The 19,543-nt window shown below is 39.3% G+C and overlaps 1 protein-coding gene across 1 annotated transcript; it reads left to right on the top strand.

Annotated features, from left to right (window-relative positions):
• Positions 1–740: 740 nt before the first annotated feature.
• On the top strand, positions 741–18,741 carry SAV1 (salvador family WW domain containing protein 1). Its single transcript, XM_049767419.1, has 5 exons — positions 741–889; positions 3,622–4,059; positions 14,249–14,519; positions 16,142–16,285; positions 18,435–18,741. Exons 1-5 carry the CDS (start codon positions 796–798, stop codon positions 18,634–18,636), a joined length of 1,149 nt encoding a protein of 382 aa, XP_049623376.1. The 5' UTR covers positions 741–795; the 3' UTR covers positions 18,637–18,741.
• Positions 18,742–19,543: the final 802 nt, after the last annotated feature.

Consider the following 19,543-nt stretch of genomic DNA (forward strand, 5'->3'; position numbering starts at 1 on the left):
CAGTCCTTCTGCATGCAAGGCAAACACCTTTTACCTCCATGCTCTCTTTCCGGCCCCCCAAACCCTATATCTTAACAGAAAAAGTAGGGGGGCGGGTCGTCTTATACGCCTAGTAGTCTTATATGCGGAGAAACACGGTAAAAGCCCCTCTGGAAGGCGGGAGCCCTAAAAAGGGGGCGCCACGGAAGGAGAGTCCCTCCCTCACCCTCCGCAGGTAGGAGCAAGCTTGGGTCCCTCTTCCTTTCCACAGCGCCCTGGCCGAGGCGTGAACTGAAGTCGGAGGCGACTTTGCTCCCAACCCCAACCCTGCCTGGAGCCCTGCGATGCTGCGGGCCCGTTAGTTGAGCGCGCGCCCCGCCCTGGCGCCGGGGAGGAGGAGCAGGAGGAGGCGGAGGAGCTGCGGCGCAGGCGCAGAGGCGACTTTCCCAGAATTCCTCGCGGCCGGCCGCGGAGAAAGTTGACGGGACGGCGACAGCGGCGGCGGCGGTAGCGGTTCGCAGGCGGCCGCGGCGGACCATGGCCCTGGCACGACGTCGCTGGCCTCGCCTCTCGGACTCCGCGGGCCGCAGTCGGGGCAGGCAGACTTCCGGTCAGGCCGTGCCATGCGAGTGAGCAGCGGCGGCCGGCGCGCTTAGCGCCCCGACCATGCGGCAGTGCCTGCGTGCGACCCCGGGCCGGCCGAGGCGACGGCGGGGACGGGGCCAGGGACGGGGACGGGGCCGGGGCCGGCCGGGGCCGGGCAAGGAGCCCTAAGGGAGGCCGCGGCCTGGGCACAGGGCGGACTCGCGGCCCAGAATGCTGTCCCGCAAGAAAACCAAAAACGAGGTGTCCAAGCCGGCCGAGGTGCAGGGCAAGTACGTGAAGAAGGAGACGTCGCCCCTGCTACGGAGTGAGTGTCTGGGACGCCCCCCTTTGGGTTTCCCGTGCACCCCCATTCTTGCTCCTCTGCGGGTGCTCTTTCAAGTGGACCCCGAAAGCTGATGATCATCAAGGCTGGAACTTGCATCAAGTTCCAAGTGCACCCGCGCTGTCTCCCGTCTGGGAACTTCCTCCACCTCCTGAAAAGTCACCAGCTTCTTCCCCCTGGTTGAGGGGGACCAGGCCTCTTTGGGGGTGTTGTCGGAGTTCGATGACTGGTCTAGAGGCTCGAGGAAGCACGTAGCCGGCCAGTGCCCCCCGCTGCTGTGGGGTAGAAGCGCCCAGACCCTGGACGCATGCAGCCTTGCCCGGAGTTTGCAGACGCTGCTGCTTGCTGCAGATGCAAACGTCTAGGCTTTCTGCATGCTCAGTGCAACTTGAGACAACCCCAACCCAACCCCAGAGAGGCTGGAGTGGCCAAGGATCAAAGGATAGAGGCGATCACCCAAAAGTTATTTGAATACTTGCATAAACGCCCCCTCCTCCTTCCCAGCGCTTTCCTTCTCTTCACTTTTATTTATTATTTTTAATAATTTCTTTATCTAAGCACCATGGTTGCAAATATGTTCGTAATTGGGTTTCTTTACTTTTAAATGCTTGACTTCGCAGCCACTTCTTTTAAGTTTTTATTTTTGTCTTCAGGATCTTACTCCTGTTTGCCTGAGCTTTCTGGCACTCTGGGCCCTTTGTGGAAGTTTCCTTCTTGGAAGCCGGTGGTGACCTTGTGACTTAAGCATGACCTCATATATTATTTGGGAAAAGCCATTGGTACAAGTTCCTGGTATTTGCTTGAGGTCACACAGAACTGGGTGGAGAACATGTTTCCCTATTATGACCACAATCAATCACCCTTAAGATTCACCATTACATTTACAGTGCCTTTTATTTTTGAATAGAACAAAATGGATCAGATAAGTATGGCAGTAACCTGAAACTTAATTTTTAAACCTTCTCTCTTTTGGTAGTTGGGGTAGGGGGCACACAAGGTGGTGTTGGGGCTTACTCCTGGCTCTGCTCACTGATCTTTGATTCCTGGTGTTGCTTCCAGGATCTTTTGCCTTGCCAAAAATCGAACCTGGGTGGTCCTAGTGCAAGGCAAAGGCCATACCCACTGTATTATCTCTGACCCTTTTAAACTCTTTGTTAAACTTTTTGTTTTTAGGCTACAACCACCTGTGATCTGGGCTTTCTCCTGGCTCTCTCTGTTCAGGCATCACTCCTGGCTGTCCCGTGAGCCAGAAATGAACTAAGCTTGCTGCGAGCAAGGCAAGCACCTTACCCACTATTCTCTAGCTCTCTGGCCCCTACATTTTTTTTTTTCAAAAAACATTTTTTCTTTTATGGATGCACTTTTGGCTTTTGGTAAAAATATAATAGCTCAGAGCTGTAAGTAATAAGCTAAAATAGTGAAAATCACGAAATATGTTTGCTACACACCTCCAAGCAAATAACTTCAGATAGCATGTTTTAGTTTCATCAAGTGTTAAGCCATATTTGTTCCAATATTAATTTCTTCAAGTGTTAGTTTCTAAGTGTACCTTCTAATATTATTTAGTGAAATCATAAAACTCCAGATTCAGTTTTGTAAATGTTCTAACAGTTATGTTTCAGGATCTATAGTCTGTATGCTATTGTTCTACTGTTTCCTTCTGTCTTGAATTATAAGTGTGTGCAAAGGGGTCAGTTTTAGGTTTGGAATTCCTAAATGAATTCAGGAACAAATGGGACATTTGTGTATCCGTTGAATTGAGATGTTTTTATTTTTAAATTTTCACAGCTAATTTTTTCCTTGCATATGATTTAGTAATACTAGTGTTAGGTAATTACCAAGTAAAAAGTTTTGTTTTTGTTCTTTTGCCATATGGTGATCAAACCCAGGGATTCAAGAATGAAAGACAGCTACTAAATTGCTCTCCCGAGTTCCCAGACTTTAAAGTTTAATTAATTGGGGATGTGGCTAAATGGGAAAGCTTATGCCTTTCATTCATGGGATCCTGGGTTTCAGTATCCCCAAAATGCATACAAATTTAAAGGTATCATCACTTTCACATGTTTGGGAGTAACATATTCTTTATAGTTTGAATTGTGTTTGTTTAAAGAAAGATTTTTGGCTATTTTGAAAATGAAATCAGCAAAGCAAGCAAGCTGTTAGAAAAATATTCAGTAGCTGTTTGTTAGATTGTATTCTATTTTAAAGTATCATAAGGCCTGAGCAATAAATATTACAGTGGGTAAGGCATTTGCCTTGCACATGACTGACCTGGGTTCAATTCTTGGCATCCTGTAAGTGCTTGGCATCCAAGCACTGCCAGGAATAATTCCTGAAAGCAGATCCAAAAGTAACCCCTGGGAGCCATTGGTGTAGCCGCCAAAAAGAATAAACAAAACAAACCCCTAAACATTTATCATGAGTATTTCATGACTGTATTTTGTAGTTAATTTTACTGACATTTCCTCATATGATAGATGCAGTATACATTTGGTTCTGACTGAGCTTTATATGAAAGACCACATTCCTGCCAATAAATTCATTTGGGTGGGGAGCTATTAATCAGCCTCCATTTAAGAAATACCTTACATGAAAACTTTAAATTGTGTTTTAAGTTCATTGAAAAATTGGTGTTTTGGGGTGATGAAGGTAAATGAACAACTTTTGAAAAGTGGATAATTTATTGTAATAATTTACTCGTGGTTTCCTTATAGATCTCATGCCTTCATTTATCCGGCATGGTCCAACGATTCCACGACGGACTGATATCTGTCTTCTGGATTCAAGCCCTACTGCCTTTTCAGGAGATGGGATAGTTTCAAGAAACCAGAGTTTCCTGAGAACTCCAGTTCAGAGAACACCTCAGGAAATAATGAGAAGAGAAAGCAACAGATTATCTGCGCCTTCCTATCTTGCCCGGAGTCTCACTGATGTCCCTAGGGAATACGGCTCTTCTCAGTCATTTTTAACAGACGTCAATTTTGCGGTTGAAAATGGAGACTCCGGTTCCCGATATTACTATTCAGATAGTTTTTTTGATGGTCAGAGAAGGCGCCCTCTTGGAGAGCGTGCACATGAAGACTATAGATACTATGACTACAGCCATGATCTCTTCCAAAGAATGCCACAGAATCAGGGGAGGCATGCCTCAGGTAACTAATAAATAGCTTTTATAGGAATTAATATTCACTTGTTTAGATTTACTGACACTTGAAATATTTTTTCTGGATTTTTTGTGAATTCAGTAAATACTGCTTCAGAAAATACATTTTCATTTTGTCAGTCTTGCTAAGCTAACTAGTTGCACAAGTTGTTTTTAGACTGAATCAAAAAATTCTTGGGTCCTTATTATTTACTAACTCATGCTATTAGTTTGTGTTATCTCGAGGCTAGCCAGTGTTAACACTTGAACTTTGGAAACATTTAATGGCTATAAGAAGACTTAATCAGAGTTAAGATTTGATGCGAGAAGTTAGGATTTCTGGGAAATTGGACTTTAGTCTGGTAAAGGGAAGGGAGAAAGCGTTGTACATTATTTCTTGTTATAGCAACAATTATTGTTAGAGTAGCAGCTAAAATTTTATTGTCTGTACAAAAATTTGTGTTCTTGACTTCCATAGCTCATATTTCCCCAGTTAATCAAAAAACTTACTGTCAAATGGTTACTTGTGTGTTGATTTTGAGGGGGATTGGGCTAAAAGAACCTGTTTTCTCTATTAGTTGATTTTGAGATCCTTGTATAAGGAGAGGAGACAAGAAAAATGTACCTTTTAAATTATACTAAAATACTGGATTGCACTAGGTAAATTGAACTCCCCCTGCCCCAAGAAAATTTAGGCCTAAAATTTTGGCAGGATAAAATAAAATATTTATTTAGGTTGATTGCTCCAGCCAAAATCTAGTTAATTTTTAATTCTTTTTTTTTTAATTTTTTTCTTTATTTAAGAACCATGATTACATACATGATTGTAAGTGGGTTTCAGTCATAAAAAGAACACCCCCCCCCCCTTCATCAGTGCAACCTTCCCAGCACCAATGTCTCCATCCTCCTAAACCCCCTGCCTGTATTCAAGACAGGCATTCTACTTCTCTCACTCAATAACATTGTCATGATAGTTAATGTAGTTATTTCTCTAACTACACTCACCACTCTTTGTGGTAAGCTTCATATCGTGGGCCAGTCCTTCCAGCACTCATCTCTTTTGTCTCTGTTTTATTATAAGAATGTCTTTTAATCCTTTAAAATTTAGAAATAAGGGCCCGGAGAGATAGCACAGCAGTGTTTGCCTTGCAAGCAGCCGAGCCAGGACCAAAGGTGGTTGGTTCGAATCCCGGTGTCCCATATGGTCCCCCGTGCCTGCCAGGAGCTATTTCTGAGCAGACAGCCAGGAGTAACCCCTGAGCACTGCTGGGTGTGACCCCCCCCCCCAAAAAAAAAAAACATTTTGGATTATGTGCACAGTAGCTATAAAAGTCTTTTTATTTAGCATTTAATCCTTTATGTTTCACATTTTTTCCTTGACCTTGATTTATGCCCGCTGTTCTCTTATTTGTGGAAATAAAACCAGTATATACAAAGCATCAAAAAAATTAGTTGTCCTACTTTGTGGTGCTTTGTCAGTGCAAGGGGGCATGGAAGAGAATGAGCAGGGTAGGCTGGGAGACTTGAAAAGGATTTGTGGAAGATGTAGGTCTTGACTTTAAAACTGGACCTTTGATTAAAAGCAGCCTGAGCAAAGGAAAGGCTAATCTTTGTTTAATCCCAGTACCTATTTGGTCCCCTAAGTGATCCTGCAACACAAAGCCAGGAGTAAGCCCTGAGCACCACTGGGTATGTCCCCAAATTGCCTCCCCCAAATAATAGCAATGCAATAGTTAGACATTTATTTCTAGGGGACCTCTGTTGGACCAAAATATCATGGCTCTTACAAAGAACATGAGTCAAGTATATCAGTTGACCAATATCTTTAAAAATTGCTGTTGTTGATTGGATTGTCTTTTCCTATTGTACTCCAGTGCATTTTTGTAGATTGGTCAAGTAATCAAAGAATCATGATCAAATAATCAGAGAATCATCTTATAAATTTATAGTAAATGGAAAAAATTAGTTCACATAGGCTTGAAGTGTCTGAGAATCTAAGAAAGGGGATAAATATCTTGAACTGGGAAAAGTGATGAGAGGGGCAGAAGAGAGAGGACAGAGCTTTTGGGAGACATGAGATATCTCATGACAATATATATATTTGGTAATTTTTTAAATTCTGGTTGAGACAACCCTCCCCCCATTAATTGATACTCTAGGTAATTGAGAGTGAAAGTTTCTCTTGAGCCTCAGGGCTTTGTTTAATTTCAACTTGAAATGATCAACATGCTAAAGTTGTATATTTTAGGGAAACCTTGGTTGCTTTTGTTTTTTGTAACTGAATCTGTATGAATTGCACAATTACAAAGTTGTTCATATTAAGTTTCAGGAGTTCAATGTTCGTATATCAGTCCATTCACCAATTTCTACTTCCCTCCATAAATGCTCTCAGATTACCTCCCACCCTCCATCCTGTCTCTATGGCAGGCACTTTTCCCTTTCACCGTTGTCCTAGTGTTCCCTTCCCTAAATTATCTTCCCATTCCATTGCCCCCATGGTAAGCATCCTGCTGATATCAGTTCTTGATTTCTTTTCCTATGGGCTTTTGTTATTCTCCTATGAAGTCTCTTTAATATCCCACATATGTAGATCATTCTGTGTCTTTCCCTCTCCCTCTGACTTTTATGATGTCCTTTTTCTGTTTTGTTTTGTTTTGGGCCACACGCAGCATCTGTGCTCAGGAGTTACTCCTGGCTCTGTGCTCAGAAATTGTTCCTGGCTTGGATCATCTGGGGTGCTGGAGGATGGAACCTGCGTCTGTTCTGGTTCAGCCATGTACAAAACAAACGCCCTATTACTGTGCTACCACTCTGGCCCTCATGATATTCTCTGCAAATTTCATGATTGCATCTTTTTTATAGCCAAGTAATAATCTATTGTATATATATATGTACCACAGTTTATTTATGATCTGTTCTGGGCACTTGTGTTGTTTCCAGATTTTAGCTATTGTGATTAATGCTGCAATGACTGCAGCTAATTTTTCTGCATTGTACTCTTGGGCCCTTGGAGTATATTCCAAGGAGTGAAATTACTGCTAGGTAATTATGGAATCTCAGTTGCTAATTTGAGGAATGTCCACATTGTAGAATTCTATTCCAAGAACTTTCTATATTCAAATAATACGACCTAAAAGTTATTTGTTCTGTGTGTGTTTTTAATATATTGACTTGTTTCTGTTTAAGTATTTGCCTTTTTTTTTTTTTGATTTTTCGGGCCACACCCATTTGATGCTCAGGGGTTACTCCTGGCTAAGCGCTCAGAAATTGCCCCTGGCTTGGGGGACCATATGGGACGCAGGAGTATCGAACCGCAGTCCTTCCTTGGCTAGCACTTGCAAGGCAGACACCTTACCGGCCCCAACTATTTGCTTTTATAAATACTGAAGTTGCTTAAATTGCATTTTAAACATTCAGTTGTGTTTTAAGAGAAGCCTAGACCAACTTACCAAGACTTATTATCTTTGTTTTATATTACTTATGTGTTTTAGAAATGTATGCCTTCCTAAAGAATACTGGATGAGGGGCCAGAGAGATAGTACAAGGGTTAAGGCATTTGCCCTGTGTTTTAATATGCAACTTACCAAGACTTATTATCTTTGTTTTATATTACTTACGTGTTTTAGAAACGTATGCCTTCCTAAAGAATACTGGATGAGGGGCCAGAGAGATAGTACAAGGGTTAAGGCATTTGCCCTGTGTTTTAATGTGGCTACTCCCTGAGACCAATGAACAGACTCAAGAGTAAGCCATGTTCATAGATGGGTATGGCCCCATACCAAAAACAAAACAAAACAAAAAAGAATACCAAGTGAAAATTGATTTTGTCATCTCTCTCATACTTGCCTTTTCTCTAGAGAGCTTCATAAATGTTATATATTTATGCCACAGACATGTGATGATTTCTCTTTTTTGCAGTATATTAAAATTGATCAGATGTTCAAGCATCTCTCATTAAATTCTCCATTGGCAATTTGCCTTCCAGTGATCGTTGGTTAAATCCAACATTATGTATTGCTAATGGGGTTTCTTTTATTTCTTCCCTCTTTTTTCTCTTCAGTGGTAAGGGGTTTCCCAAGCAATACTCAGGAGGTCCTAAGGGTCACCTTTCAGCAATTCTCAGACAAATGGCAGGTTAGTGCTGATCCAAGAATGTACTAGTGCTTAGCACTCAGAGGACTCCAAGGTTGCACAATTTAGGACTATGTGGTGTTGTGAACCAAACAGAGGTGGCTACATAAATGGTATTAATAAGCCTTAACCCCTAGATTATCTGTGACTGTTATTTCTTCTCCTTGTATTAGCATTATATAACGAAAAGCTTTTCCCATATTTGTTTGGTTGTTCTTCATAAGGAAAGACCCAATAAATGCTACATTTCTCTTGGACTATGTTTAAGTAAATGGTGTTGGTACCATAGCCTGTTCCATGTAATGGGTGAGTTTCTAGTTTTAATTTCTTGAATTGAAGCTTTTAAAGCTAACTCTAGGCTTTATTTAGATTTCACCACTTTCACACTAAAACTGGTAAAATCCAAATAAGAACAGAAATTCCATTTTTTGTGTATTTTAGTTTTTTTGTTTTGGGGCCACACCCAGAGATGATCAGGGGTTACTCCTTGTTCTGTGCTCAGGAATTACTCCTGGTGGTGCTTGGGGGAACGTATGGGATGCAAGGAATTGAAACTGGGTGAGCCACATCGAGCTAGATAGTGCCCTATTCACTGTGCTATCACTCCAGCCTATAGTACTCACTTTCTAATCAAGATCCTATCTAGCACACAGTACATTGTTTTGTGGCATTACATTTTTGTTTTCTTGGACCTGTGATAGTTTTTATGGAAGGCAGGCAGGAGGGGTCTGCGCCTGCTGTGAGATTACCAACTGGGAGAGACTGAGGAGAACTTTTGCCGTTGCAATAGTTTTTATGACTTTGTTTTTCATGACTTTCATAGTTTTGAGAAATACTTGTCAATTACTCTGTGTAATGTGGCTGTTTGGCTTTTGTCTGGTATTTTCTTAGGTAATGACTAGGTTGGGCTAAATTGATTTCTTGAGAGTTTGCTGCAAAGGTGAAGAGTTCTCTTCACATATGCAAGGAGGAGATACATGATATCTACATGACTTTATTGGCAATGGTAATAATTTTCATTAATTGGTTCAGATTTACCACGTCTTGTCACTAGAAAATTGCTGTTTTTGTTGTTTGATACTTTATTATTTAGAATAAACTAATGCTAACTCATTCCTTTTCTTAGTATGTACTCCCAAGTAGTGCTTCATGAGGTACTGGGCCACTGCCAGCTGCTCTGATCCTGCAGTGCTAGAGAACAACAGGGCCACTCCAGCAGTCCCTGGGAGTTTCTAGGACCACAGTGCATGTGGGCGGAATTCCAGGACTACAGTTGTTCATGCTGCTGGTTGGAGTATAGACATGTGGTACCAGGGTCTAAAATATACCAAGACGTGTGCCCTCACCCCTGCACTCTGTGGCTCCTCTTTGGAACATTCTTAAGGCTTATGGACACTGCTTCTTGAGGGGCTAATATGGACTTACAATCCATAAAGTATAATTTACTTTTACTTTTGATGAGGAGTTGGTCTTGGGGACCACAAGCAGTGATGCTCAGTAGCTATTCCTGAATCTGTGCTTTTGAGTGACCCTTGGCTGCACTTTGACTTGCTAAAGGTCAAACTGGGGTTGATAGCACTTTACCTCCTATTCTTAGCGTCAACTATTGTTTTTATTATTTTTTAATCACTTAGACCAGTATTTCTTAATTGGATATTCCAAGTTGCCACAGGTGAAACATTGCATAAGTGGGGTCCATGGTGCATATTGGCACAACTGGAAGAAGGGGTGGGGGCATGGAGGAGCACCACAAGAAGGAAATAAGATTGCAAAGAGCCACAGTTAGGAAAAAGTTGAGAATCTCTACTGTAGACTAATATATCTATGTAGTATTTATATTTACAATCTAGATGGTCAGTGCTCAAATGTTCACGCTGTGGCCTTGGCAATAAACTCTCTGTGTAACACTGGTGCCTGCATCTCTTGTTTTTCTTTTCTGGTAGTAATCTCATCCAAGAATCACAGGTATGACTGGATTTTTTTTCTTTAAAGGACTGTTGGCTAAGAGACAATGTATCTAAGTTGGGAAGTGTGTAATCAGCACAAATTGTAGAGCCCAACTTCACAAAGGAAATAGTGAGGTCTAGTTTTATGCCAGATAAAAGTAGGGTGCTGTAACAGTCTGTACTCATTTAAAAGTTTTCCAGGAAAAACTCTACATATTTATGAGGAAAAGTATTAGGCTTTAGTTTAGGAATGTACAATGGATATATGTAATTGTGAATCACATGGAAAGAAATGGTGAGGAAATGTTATCAGGGATCTCTCTGGTGTACTTTCTAATACCATGATATTTGGTCTTAGTCCAATTAAAGCCAGAAGAATGTAACAAGGTGGCTTTTCCCAAAGAGAATTTTCACATACTCTTAACTTCAAGCCTCAAAGTAGTTTGTGCTTTCATAATTGCATTGAGTTTTGGGTTTATGTGGGGGTCTTTTTTTTGAGGGGCAGGGGGTTGTTTTGAACTGCACTGCCAGTGGGATCAATCCTGAGTGGGCCACATTTAAGGCAAGTGCTTTTACCTATACTATCTGTCAGGCATTGTTATGAATTTTTTTGGTAAAGCAAGATAGTTTTTAATGAACTTATTTAGAAAGATATGTGAGGAGATAGAGAAGTGTGTGTTCAAGAGAGAACACAGGCTTTTCCAGAGTGGGAGTAGGCAAGCCAAAGAAACAAGCAAGCAAGCGAGATCCACGTTTGAGAACACGGGTTTGAAGAGCAAATTGCTTTGTCACAAATCTTGAGGGGCTTAGAAGAGACACAAAAAATATAGCAAAAAGTTTTAGCACCTCAAAAATATTTCAGGGGCTGGAGAAAAGCATGGAGGTAAGCGTTTGCCTTTCATGCAGAAGGATGATGGTTCAAATCCCGGTATCCCATATGGTCCCCTATGCCTGCCAGGGGCGATTTCTGAGCATAGAGCCTGGAGGAATCCCTGAGCGCTGCCAGGTGTGACCCAAAAACAAAAACAAACAAACAAAAATATTTTAGGATCATTTATAATTTACCTCCACAAGAAATAGAATTCTGTGTGACTTGTTTTAACTTTTTTTTTTTCTAAACTTTATTTTAGATGCTGTGCTTTACAAAACTGATGAGTAGGGTTTTGTATATGAGTATCCCACTACCTTCCCTCTACCATTGTCTCAGTATCCTGTGTTATCACCAACCCCCATGATAAGCTTCCTACTGGAAACCAGTTCTCAGTTTCTGTTGCCTTTGGGTCTTTGTTATTCCCTTTCTATAATTCTATATGCCACATATGAGAGAAATCATTGTGTATCTGCCCCTCTCTTTTTGAGGAATTTACATGGTACTCTCCAGATTCATTCACTAGCAGCAAACTACATGATTCATTTTTTAACTTAAAGCTAAGTTACATTCTATTGTATATGTGTACCATAGGTTCTGATCCAGTCGTCTATTCTTGGACATTTGAATTGTTTCCAGATTTTGACTATTGTGAGTAGTACCATAATGAACATAGGAATACAGATGATTTTCTGATGTGTCACCTCTTAAACTGTATTTTCTCTAGTTTGTTTTTAAAAATATATGAATGTAGCACTATTAGGAAAATTAAATTTAATCACTTGTTGCAAGTCAGCCCCTGAAGAGGTTGACTGATGGAGGGATGGAGGATGAGGTCTTCCCCTCCAGCTCGGAGCACGCGTCTGCCACCCTGTCCAGCCAATGGTTCTGAGGTGAAACGGTGGGTAAACAGCTCGCAGTCAGGTTTGTGGAAATAATAGCTTTATTCGGTAGACAAGACTGAAGTCCAAGGTCTCAGCCTCAGTTCCAGCAAAAAGCCTCTCGCCTTCCACAGACCCTTGTTTTTATCCCCCAGAATCAGGTACCACCCAATGGTGGGATCAGATACCACCCAATGGTGGAAGCAGAATTCTGCCCCACCCTAGGGTAGGGCACAATCACCATCAGGGTAGGGTCAGTAACATAATAATCCCATAAAATATTTACATACACAACAATCACTTTCAAAATTGGAAATATTTTCCTAAGGCATATGCTTTTGCTTAGCAGAAAATATACCTGTGAAATTTAATATTTCCTAATAAATTTCATAAAATTTGAAATTATGCAGAACTTGATGAAATTGATAACATAAGAACTTCTGATGTTTGGTATTTTGGCCCTTACAAGAAAAATTTTTTTTTCCTTACAAGAATATTTATATTGTTGTCTTAATTCTGATTAGTGCGGAAGCTTTATAGGGAATGTGAACCATCTATTATTTCTTAAATAGATAAGATTTATGTTTTAGCGATCTATTTGAATTAGTTTTTCTGTAAGATAGGAAATTTAAAACAGGCTTGATTTTCTTAGGCTTAGCACCATCATTTTCTTCTCTTCTCCATTGAGTTACTTTTTGCATTGTTACCTAAAAACATTTGGGCATATTTGAAGAGATTTGGAAAAAGTGAGAGATGAACCAAGGAGCTATCTGAAGATAACTGAAAGCATTTTTCAGAATGAACAACCAGTGTTTGTCATGCTTGAAACAGCAGATCCAGGGAACCTAGTGATCTCAAGAGATTAAAAAGAAGCAATTTAGGGGCCGGAGTGGTGACACAAGCGATAGGGCATTTGCCTTGCATGTGCTAACCTAGGACTGACGGATGTTAGATTCCCCCCCCCACCTGCGTGCCATATGGTCCCCCAAGCCAGGAGCGATTTCTGAGCGCATAGCCTGGAGTAACCCCTGAGCACCACCAGGTGTGGCTCAAAAAGAAAAACAAAAAAGAATTAGGCCGGAAAAGAAATGGTCTAAACACTTCTGGGGCCTGCTATCATTTATCTGCTGATATAGCAACAAGAGAAAACTTTCACTAAGCTCAACTTAACCGATGTTAAGGCATTGTTTACTCTTTTTTTTTTTTTTTTTTGGTTTTTGGGCCACACCCGGTAACGCTCAGGGGTTACTCCTGGCTATGTGCTCAGAAGTTGCTCCTGGCTTGGGGGACCATATGGGACACCGGGGGATCGAACCGCGGTCCGTCCAAGGCTAGCGCAAGCAAGGCAGGCGCACCTTACCTTTAGCGCCACCGCCCGGCCCGCATTGTTTACTCTTAAAGGTATATAATCCTGTTTTATTATATAATGCCATAAAATGCTAGTGTAGAACTGCTCCCCATCACTGTCACAAAATTCCAATCATCTTTGCTGCCCCTTTGTTCCTGGCAACAACTATTTTCTCGAGACTGGTTCTTTAGTTCAAGCAATACACCTTTTAGAGTTAGAATGTTAAAGATGTTAGTGGGTACTTTATTTGCTGGAGTGAACTCCAGAGAATACCCTGGTGCTTTTTGGTATTTACTGCAGCTTCATTTTCTTTTCTTTTCTTTTCTTTCTTTCTTTTTTTTTTTTTTTTTTTTGGTTTTTCAGGCCACACCGTTTGATGCTCAGGGGTTACTCCTGGCTAAGCGCTCAGAAATTGCCCCTGGCTTGGGGGGATCAAACCACGGTCCTTCCTTGGCTAGCACTTGCAAGGCAGACACCTTACCTCTAGCGCCACCTCTCCGGCCCCAGCTTACATCTTCTATTGAAGGCCATGGGTGTTTTCCCCCTAGTGGCAATTATCTACAGTATTAAAATATTCTTTCATAAGTTTTTTGTAAGATCAATTTTTATACCTCTGGGTTGAAGTCTTTGGGTCATATGAAATCCTGGGTCATATGAAAAGCTTACGATTGACTAAGAAGATACTTCTAACCTGCTTTTCCAGAGTGATTGAAGCATTTTGCATCCCCACCAGTAATGTATGTGAATTTCAGTTGTTCCACACACACCTCAGAATTTATGTTCAGAATTTTTTTATTTGTGAGGTTTCATTCTCATAGATGTTATTTTAATTAGCTTTCCCAGATGACTATAATATTAAGCATTTTTGTTTGCTCTTTGTGTTGGCCACACTTGGCAGTACTCAAGGGCTGCTCCGAGGGAGAGAGTCTTAATAAGTAAGCACAGTTAGTTTTGTAACTTTCTCAGAGAGCATACTTTTTATCTTTGAATAATTATTCTATTTTACTCTTTCTCTTTGTCCTCAGGTATTGGGAGAATTGCTGCTACATCTTTAGGAAATTTGACTAACCATGGTTCTGAAGATTTGCCCCTTCCTCCTGGTTGGTCTGTGGACTGGACAATGCGAGGGAGAAAATATTATATAGATCATAACACAAATACAACTCATTGGAGCCATCCTCTTGAACGAGAAGGACTGCCTCCAGGATGGGAACGAGTTGAATCGTCAGAATTTGGAACCTACTATGTAGATCACACAAATAAAAAGGCTCAATATAGGCATCCCTGTGCTCCTAGGTAGAGTATTCACTTTATTTTTATCTTTTTCTTTTGAGATTGTCAAATGTTGAGAATTTAAACTCAATTTGAAGTTTAAGATCTAAATGTTTTACTTTTTAAAGTTTATGATTTTCCTTTGAATTTATGTATAGCAATGAATGACAGGATTAAAAAGTTTTCCCTTTAAACAACCTTAAAACCAGGGTCAGTATTCTTTTGATTATTGTTCAAAACCAGAATACTTTAGTTGCAAATGCTTAAAAATAGCACACAGACAAGTAAATATTCTATTCTCTCTGCAGCTTCCAAAGCAAAGAAAAGCGTATAGTGGGAGGCAGCAGGTGTTTGGTGAATAAATGAAAAAAAAATGCAAACATTCACACATCTCCCCAGAACTCCTTCATGTTTATGATTATAGTTTGTTATTAGCAGGTGGCAGAAGGTTTTATGGTCTAGAAGAGACAATCACATTAAAAGAGTATATATTCTTTTTCTTTTCTGTTCATTATGATCTTAATGATGTATTTGTATAGTCTGCAAAAGCATTTTCACAGAATGCTTCTCTCAGAAACTGTCATTATTTGAAACAGGAGTTTCTTCCTAGCCTTACATAAGTAGTTTTAATAGCCATTTGACTGTTCTACTATGCCAGTCTTACGTATAAGCCTTGACTTGTATCAGCTCATTTGCCAGGGCTGGGGTGCTTTGAGCCACATCTAATGTCTTCAATGCTTTCTCCTGGCTCTACAATCTGGAATCAATTCTGGCAGACTTGGGACCATATGGGATGCTGAGGATCAAACCCAAATTAGCTATATGCAAGGCAAATGCTCTTCCCACTATATACTCTTTCTCCAGCCCTATATTAGCTCATGTAATTCTGTGCACAGTCATCTTTGGTATGTATTTATTGCAATTATATAAACAAACTTTCCTTAGAAAAACTGAATATTTGGAATTGGCCTAAGGAGCTTAAAACCCCTAAGCATATCTGACTTCTGAGTCTCAGATCTTCTCCATCTCACAATTGTGCTACCAACATTTTACTTTCTATTTCTGGAAAAACTGAAGATAAAATTAAAATCAGTTGGACACTGACTGGTCTTTAAATTTGTTATTATTCTTACATGTTATTAGCACTTGATAGATAAATGCATTTTTATGTCTAAAGGCAGATTCTTCCAGTTTTCGTCTTCCGTTATGGAATGAATTATATTGGTCTCAAGTATTTAACCTCTAACCTTCAACTGATTTAATACCCCCTTTTTCTCTTATAATTACTACTTTCTTTTCTACCTGGCTACCTTCTTACTCCTCATATCATAAATAGGTCATTATAATTAAAGCATGTTTCTAATATTAAATATCTAGCTTTCAAATATATTCTATCAACTCTAACCCATAGTGCTCTGTGAAAGTGGTAAAAGAAGGAAATGAGTTAATATGGTTATTTCAAGTACAGTACTCACTTCTGTTGAATAACAAACCCCCTTTTCCTGAAATTATGTGTAGATTTTGTTTGGGTTTTGATCTTACTGTTTTCCTAAATAGGTAAGTATACTCTATTTTTGCTTTAATGTGCTTTTTACAATTTCTTCCTTAAACTTAAGTGTCTTTATTCTTGTGCATATTCTTCTTAGTGTTCCTCGATATGACCAACCTCCTCCTGTCACATACCAGCCACAACAAACTGAAAGAAATCAGTCTCTTCTGGTACCTGCAAATCCATATCATACTGCAGAAATACCTGACTGGCTTCAGGTCTATGCTCGAGCTCCAGTGAAGTAAGTGGATTTAAAGCATACATTTTTGTTGAGGGGTAAATTGTAGAATTGTGTCTTTGGAGACTTAACCCATACAATACTCTTTGTTTTTTAATAATACTTTCTTTATTTAATAATATTTTATTTAAAATTTAATCATATTAATTTAATAATTATTTAATAATACTGGGCTTCTAATTAAAAGAGATAGTATCATTGCTTACAAAATTTGAAGATTATTCATTAGAAAGAAAAGTTCTGTAAACATTGAATCTTTACTTTCTATCTAGCACTCTGTTAGAGAGAGATTCAATAATATTTGCATTCTCACAGAGGAAGATTAACTTGTAAATTGATAGAATGTCTTGTGCCAAAAGTAAGGATCCGGATGAATTTCAGATTTAAGTTAGGCTTCCGGAATGATTTTACAGCTTTTATTCTGAATGTTTTACTTGAGAATAAAGGACAAAGTAAAGTTTAGCTAACTAAAATAATGAACTTATCTGCCTTTCAAGAAAATATAAAAGCACATTAAGATGAGTACATATTGTGATCACAGCATCTTAATAGGCAAAAGGGAAATAATAGTAGAAGCTGCAGGGTTAGAGAAATTGCAGAGTAGATTGTCAGGTAATTTTCCCACTAATAATATGAGAAATTAACTACAGATCACTGAAAACATCACTAGCTCATAAATTGGTTTTCCTGAGAATACACACATCCTTATATCTGAATATTGTTGGTTATAGTTTATGGAACTGAGAAGAGAGAATTGTTTGGGGAAAATATTTATGGCATGGTATGTGCCAGCCACTGTTCCTATAAACAGGCCTGGTCCTGCTGTAAAAGGACAGAATCTAGGCATCATAATTCATAATATCAGTGAAATTCTAGTAGGGGTGAAAGACCATACTGCTGGCAGAAACTGAGCTTAGTCCTAAAACTAAGGTAGCTAGGCTAACTAATGGCAGAGTTCTGTCCATAGCCCAGGGGTAGAAACTAGCTCAAGCTTTCATTACTTATTTTTTTAATTTTTATTTATTATTATTTATTTATTTGTTTGTTTTTGGGTCACACCTGGCACCGTTCAGGGGTTACTCCTGGCTCTATGCTCAGAAATCACTCCTGGCAGGCTCAGGGGACCATAAGGGATGCTGGGATTTGAACCACCAACCTTCTGCATGCAAGGCAAAATACCTTACCTCCATGCTATCTCTCCAGCCCCAAGCTTTCAATACTTTATAGGAGTCAGCAATAGCAGGAGGCAAAATATGGGGCCCTTCTTTTAGGTAGTTTCTTGCCCCTTCAGCTCCTTCACTTTAACCGTAATGTGATTTCATGCTTACATTTGTAAGCATAGTGTGATGTGATCTAAAATATATTTGAATTCTTGACTATTTTGGATGAATTCTGTAAAAGTTTAGAATGTATTATTTAGAAATTATAGAGCCATGGTGGCTGGAAATCTATGTTCATGATTAGCTTGTATTAATAATAGAAAACTGATAGGGCCAGGGAGATAGCTCAGTGGTAGGGCATTTGCCTTGCATGTAGCCAACCCAGGAGGGACCTGGTTTGATTCCCGGCATCCCATATGGTCCCCCAGCCTACCAGGGGTGATTTCTGAGTACAGAGCCAGGACTAATTCCTTAGTGCCACTGGAGTGGCCCAAAAACCAATCAATAAAGTTTAAAAATAATAATAATAATAATAGAAAACTGAAACTTTAGATGAAAAAATAATTGGAATTTTTAAATTTTAAAGTGAGAGTAATAGAAATTTTCTACTCTTTTTAAAAATAATGTATTATTGGTGGTGGGAATGTTGCACTGGTGCAGGGGTGCTCTTTTTATGACTGAAACCAAACTACAATAACATTAGTAATCACGGTGTTTAAATAAAGATACTATTAAAAAAATGCATTTAAAACTGGGGACATTTGGTGGTAGGAAATGTGCACTGGTGAAGTGTTGGACATTATATAAGTGAAACTCAGTCATGAACAACTTGTGACTAACTCACACTGATTAAATTAAAGAATATATTTTAAAAACTGAATTTAATTGAAGCTTAAGGTTAATGATAATAGTATCTATAAAAATAGACCATTTTGTTGCTTTGAATATAATATATATGTTGAGAATAGATGTATGATTGTCTTTTAAAACAGATATGACCATATTCTGAAATGGGAACTCTTCCAGCTGGCTGACTTGGATACATATCAGGGAATGCTCAAATTGCTTTTCATGAAAGAACTGGAACAGATTGTTAAAATGTATGAAGCCTATAGACAGGCTCTCCTCACAGAGTTGGAAAACCGAAAGCAGAGACAGCAGTGGTATGCCCAGCAACATGGCAAGAACTTTTAAGTCAATCTTTTAAAATAAAATGTATAAGGGCTTTACTGTTATCACAATTCAAATACTGCAAATAAGTACTTTGTAATAAAGGCAGCTTACTTTTTGGAATGTAAATTTCTATTTGTATTTTGTTGTTAAAAGTATTCCTATTGAATAAAAAATGAGTTCATTATTATAAGAGCCAACATAGCAAACACTTCCAGATACTGTAAATGGATTTGATTAGTCTGGATGGGGAAAAAAGAAACTGAAGCAAGAAATGCCATTTTAACTTAACTACAAATAGGAAGTGATCATTGTAAACTCAGCATAGCCCTACTTTTCTTTAACAATCAGAGAGGACTGGGGAATATGGCTTAGTGATAGAATAAATAGGGTAAATTGTATGAGACCCTGGATTTGACCCAGTACTATTACCAAAAAATAAAGAAATAACCTTTTAAAATGTTGCAGCTTTAGTGTGGAATATTTGTTTGGAAACAGAGGTTTAAGTATTATTATAGTATAGTTCAAAACATAATATGTCAAAGTAGTTTTTGGTATAAAAGGGGGGTGGTGGTTGGCCCTATAATCGTTTTAGAAATGAGCTTATTATTATTATCTGAGAGCGCAGCCCTCAGATTTGCTAATAGAACTTCCTTACCTTTGTCAACACATGGCTTTGATGAGGTAGCGGACGATTTCCAAAAGTTTAGTGTTCAGAGAGTCATAAAACCGCCAAAATTGACAATCAGGGATTCATAATTAAAATTAGTTTTTAAGTGATTTCACATATTTGTTTTCTTCAAAAAGTTTGTCACAGAACTTTAAAACTCAACATTTCCCATCCAGTTTTATTTTCTTTTGGTGTAATACAATTTGTGGCATCTTTATCTTATAAATACTTATAATTCCATGAATTTCAATATTTGTTGAA

The sequence above is a fragment of the Suncus etruscus genome, chromosome 2, assembly GCF_024139225.1.
Source record: "Suncus etruscus isolate mSunEtr1 chromosome 2, mSunEtr1.pri.cur, whole genome shotgun sequence".
Classification (NCBI taxonomy): Eukaryota; Metazoa; Chordata; class Mammalia; order Eulipotyphla; family Soricidae; genus Suncus; species Suncus etruscus.

Excerpts from the sequence above, each read along its gene's own strand:
- SAV1 (XM_049767419.1), top strand. The coding sequence starts at position 796 with ATGCTGTCCCGCAAGAAAACCAAAAACGAGGTGTCCAAGCCGGCCGAG. Across the intron at positions 4,060-14,248 it reads TCAGGGGAGGCATGCCTCAG|GTATTGGGAGAATTGCTGCT; the intron begins GTAACTAATAAA and ends CTTTGTCCTCAG. Across the intron at positions 14,520-16,141 it reads AGGCATCCCTGTGCTCCTAG|TGTTCCTCGATATGACCAAC; the intron begins GTAGAGTATTCA and ends TATTCTTCTTAG.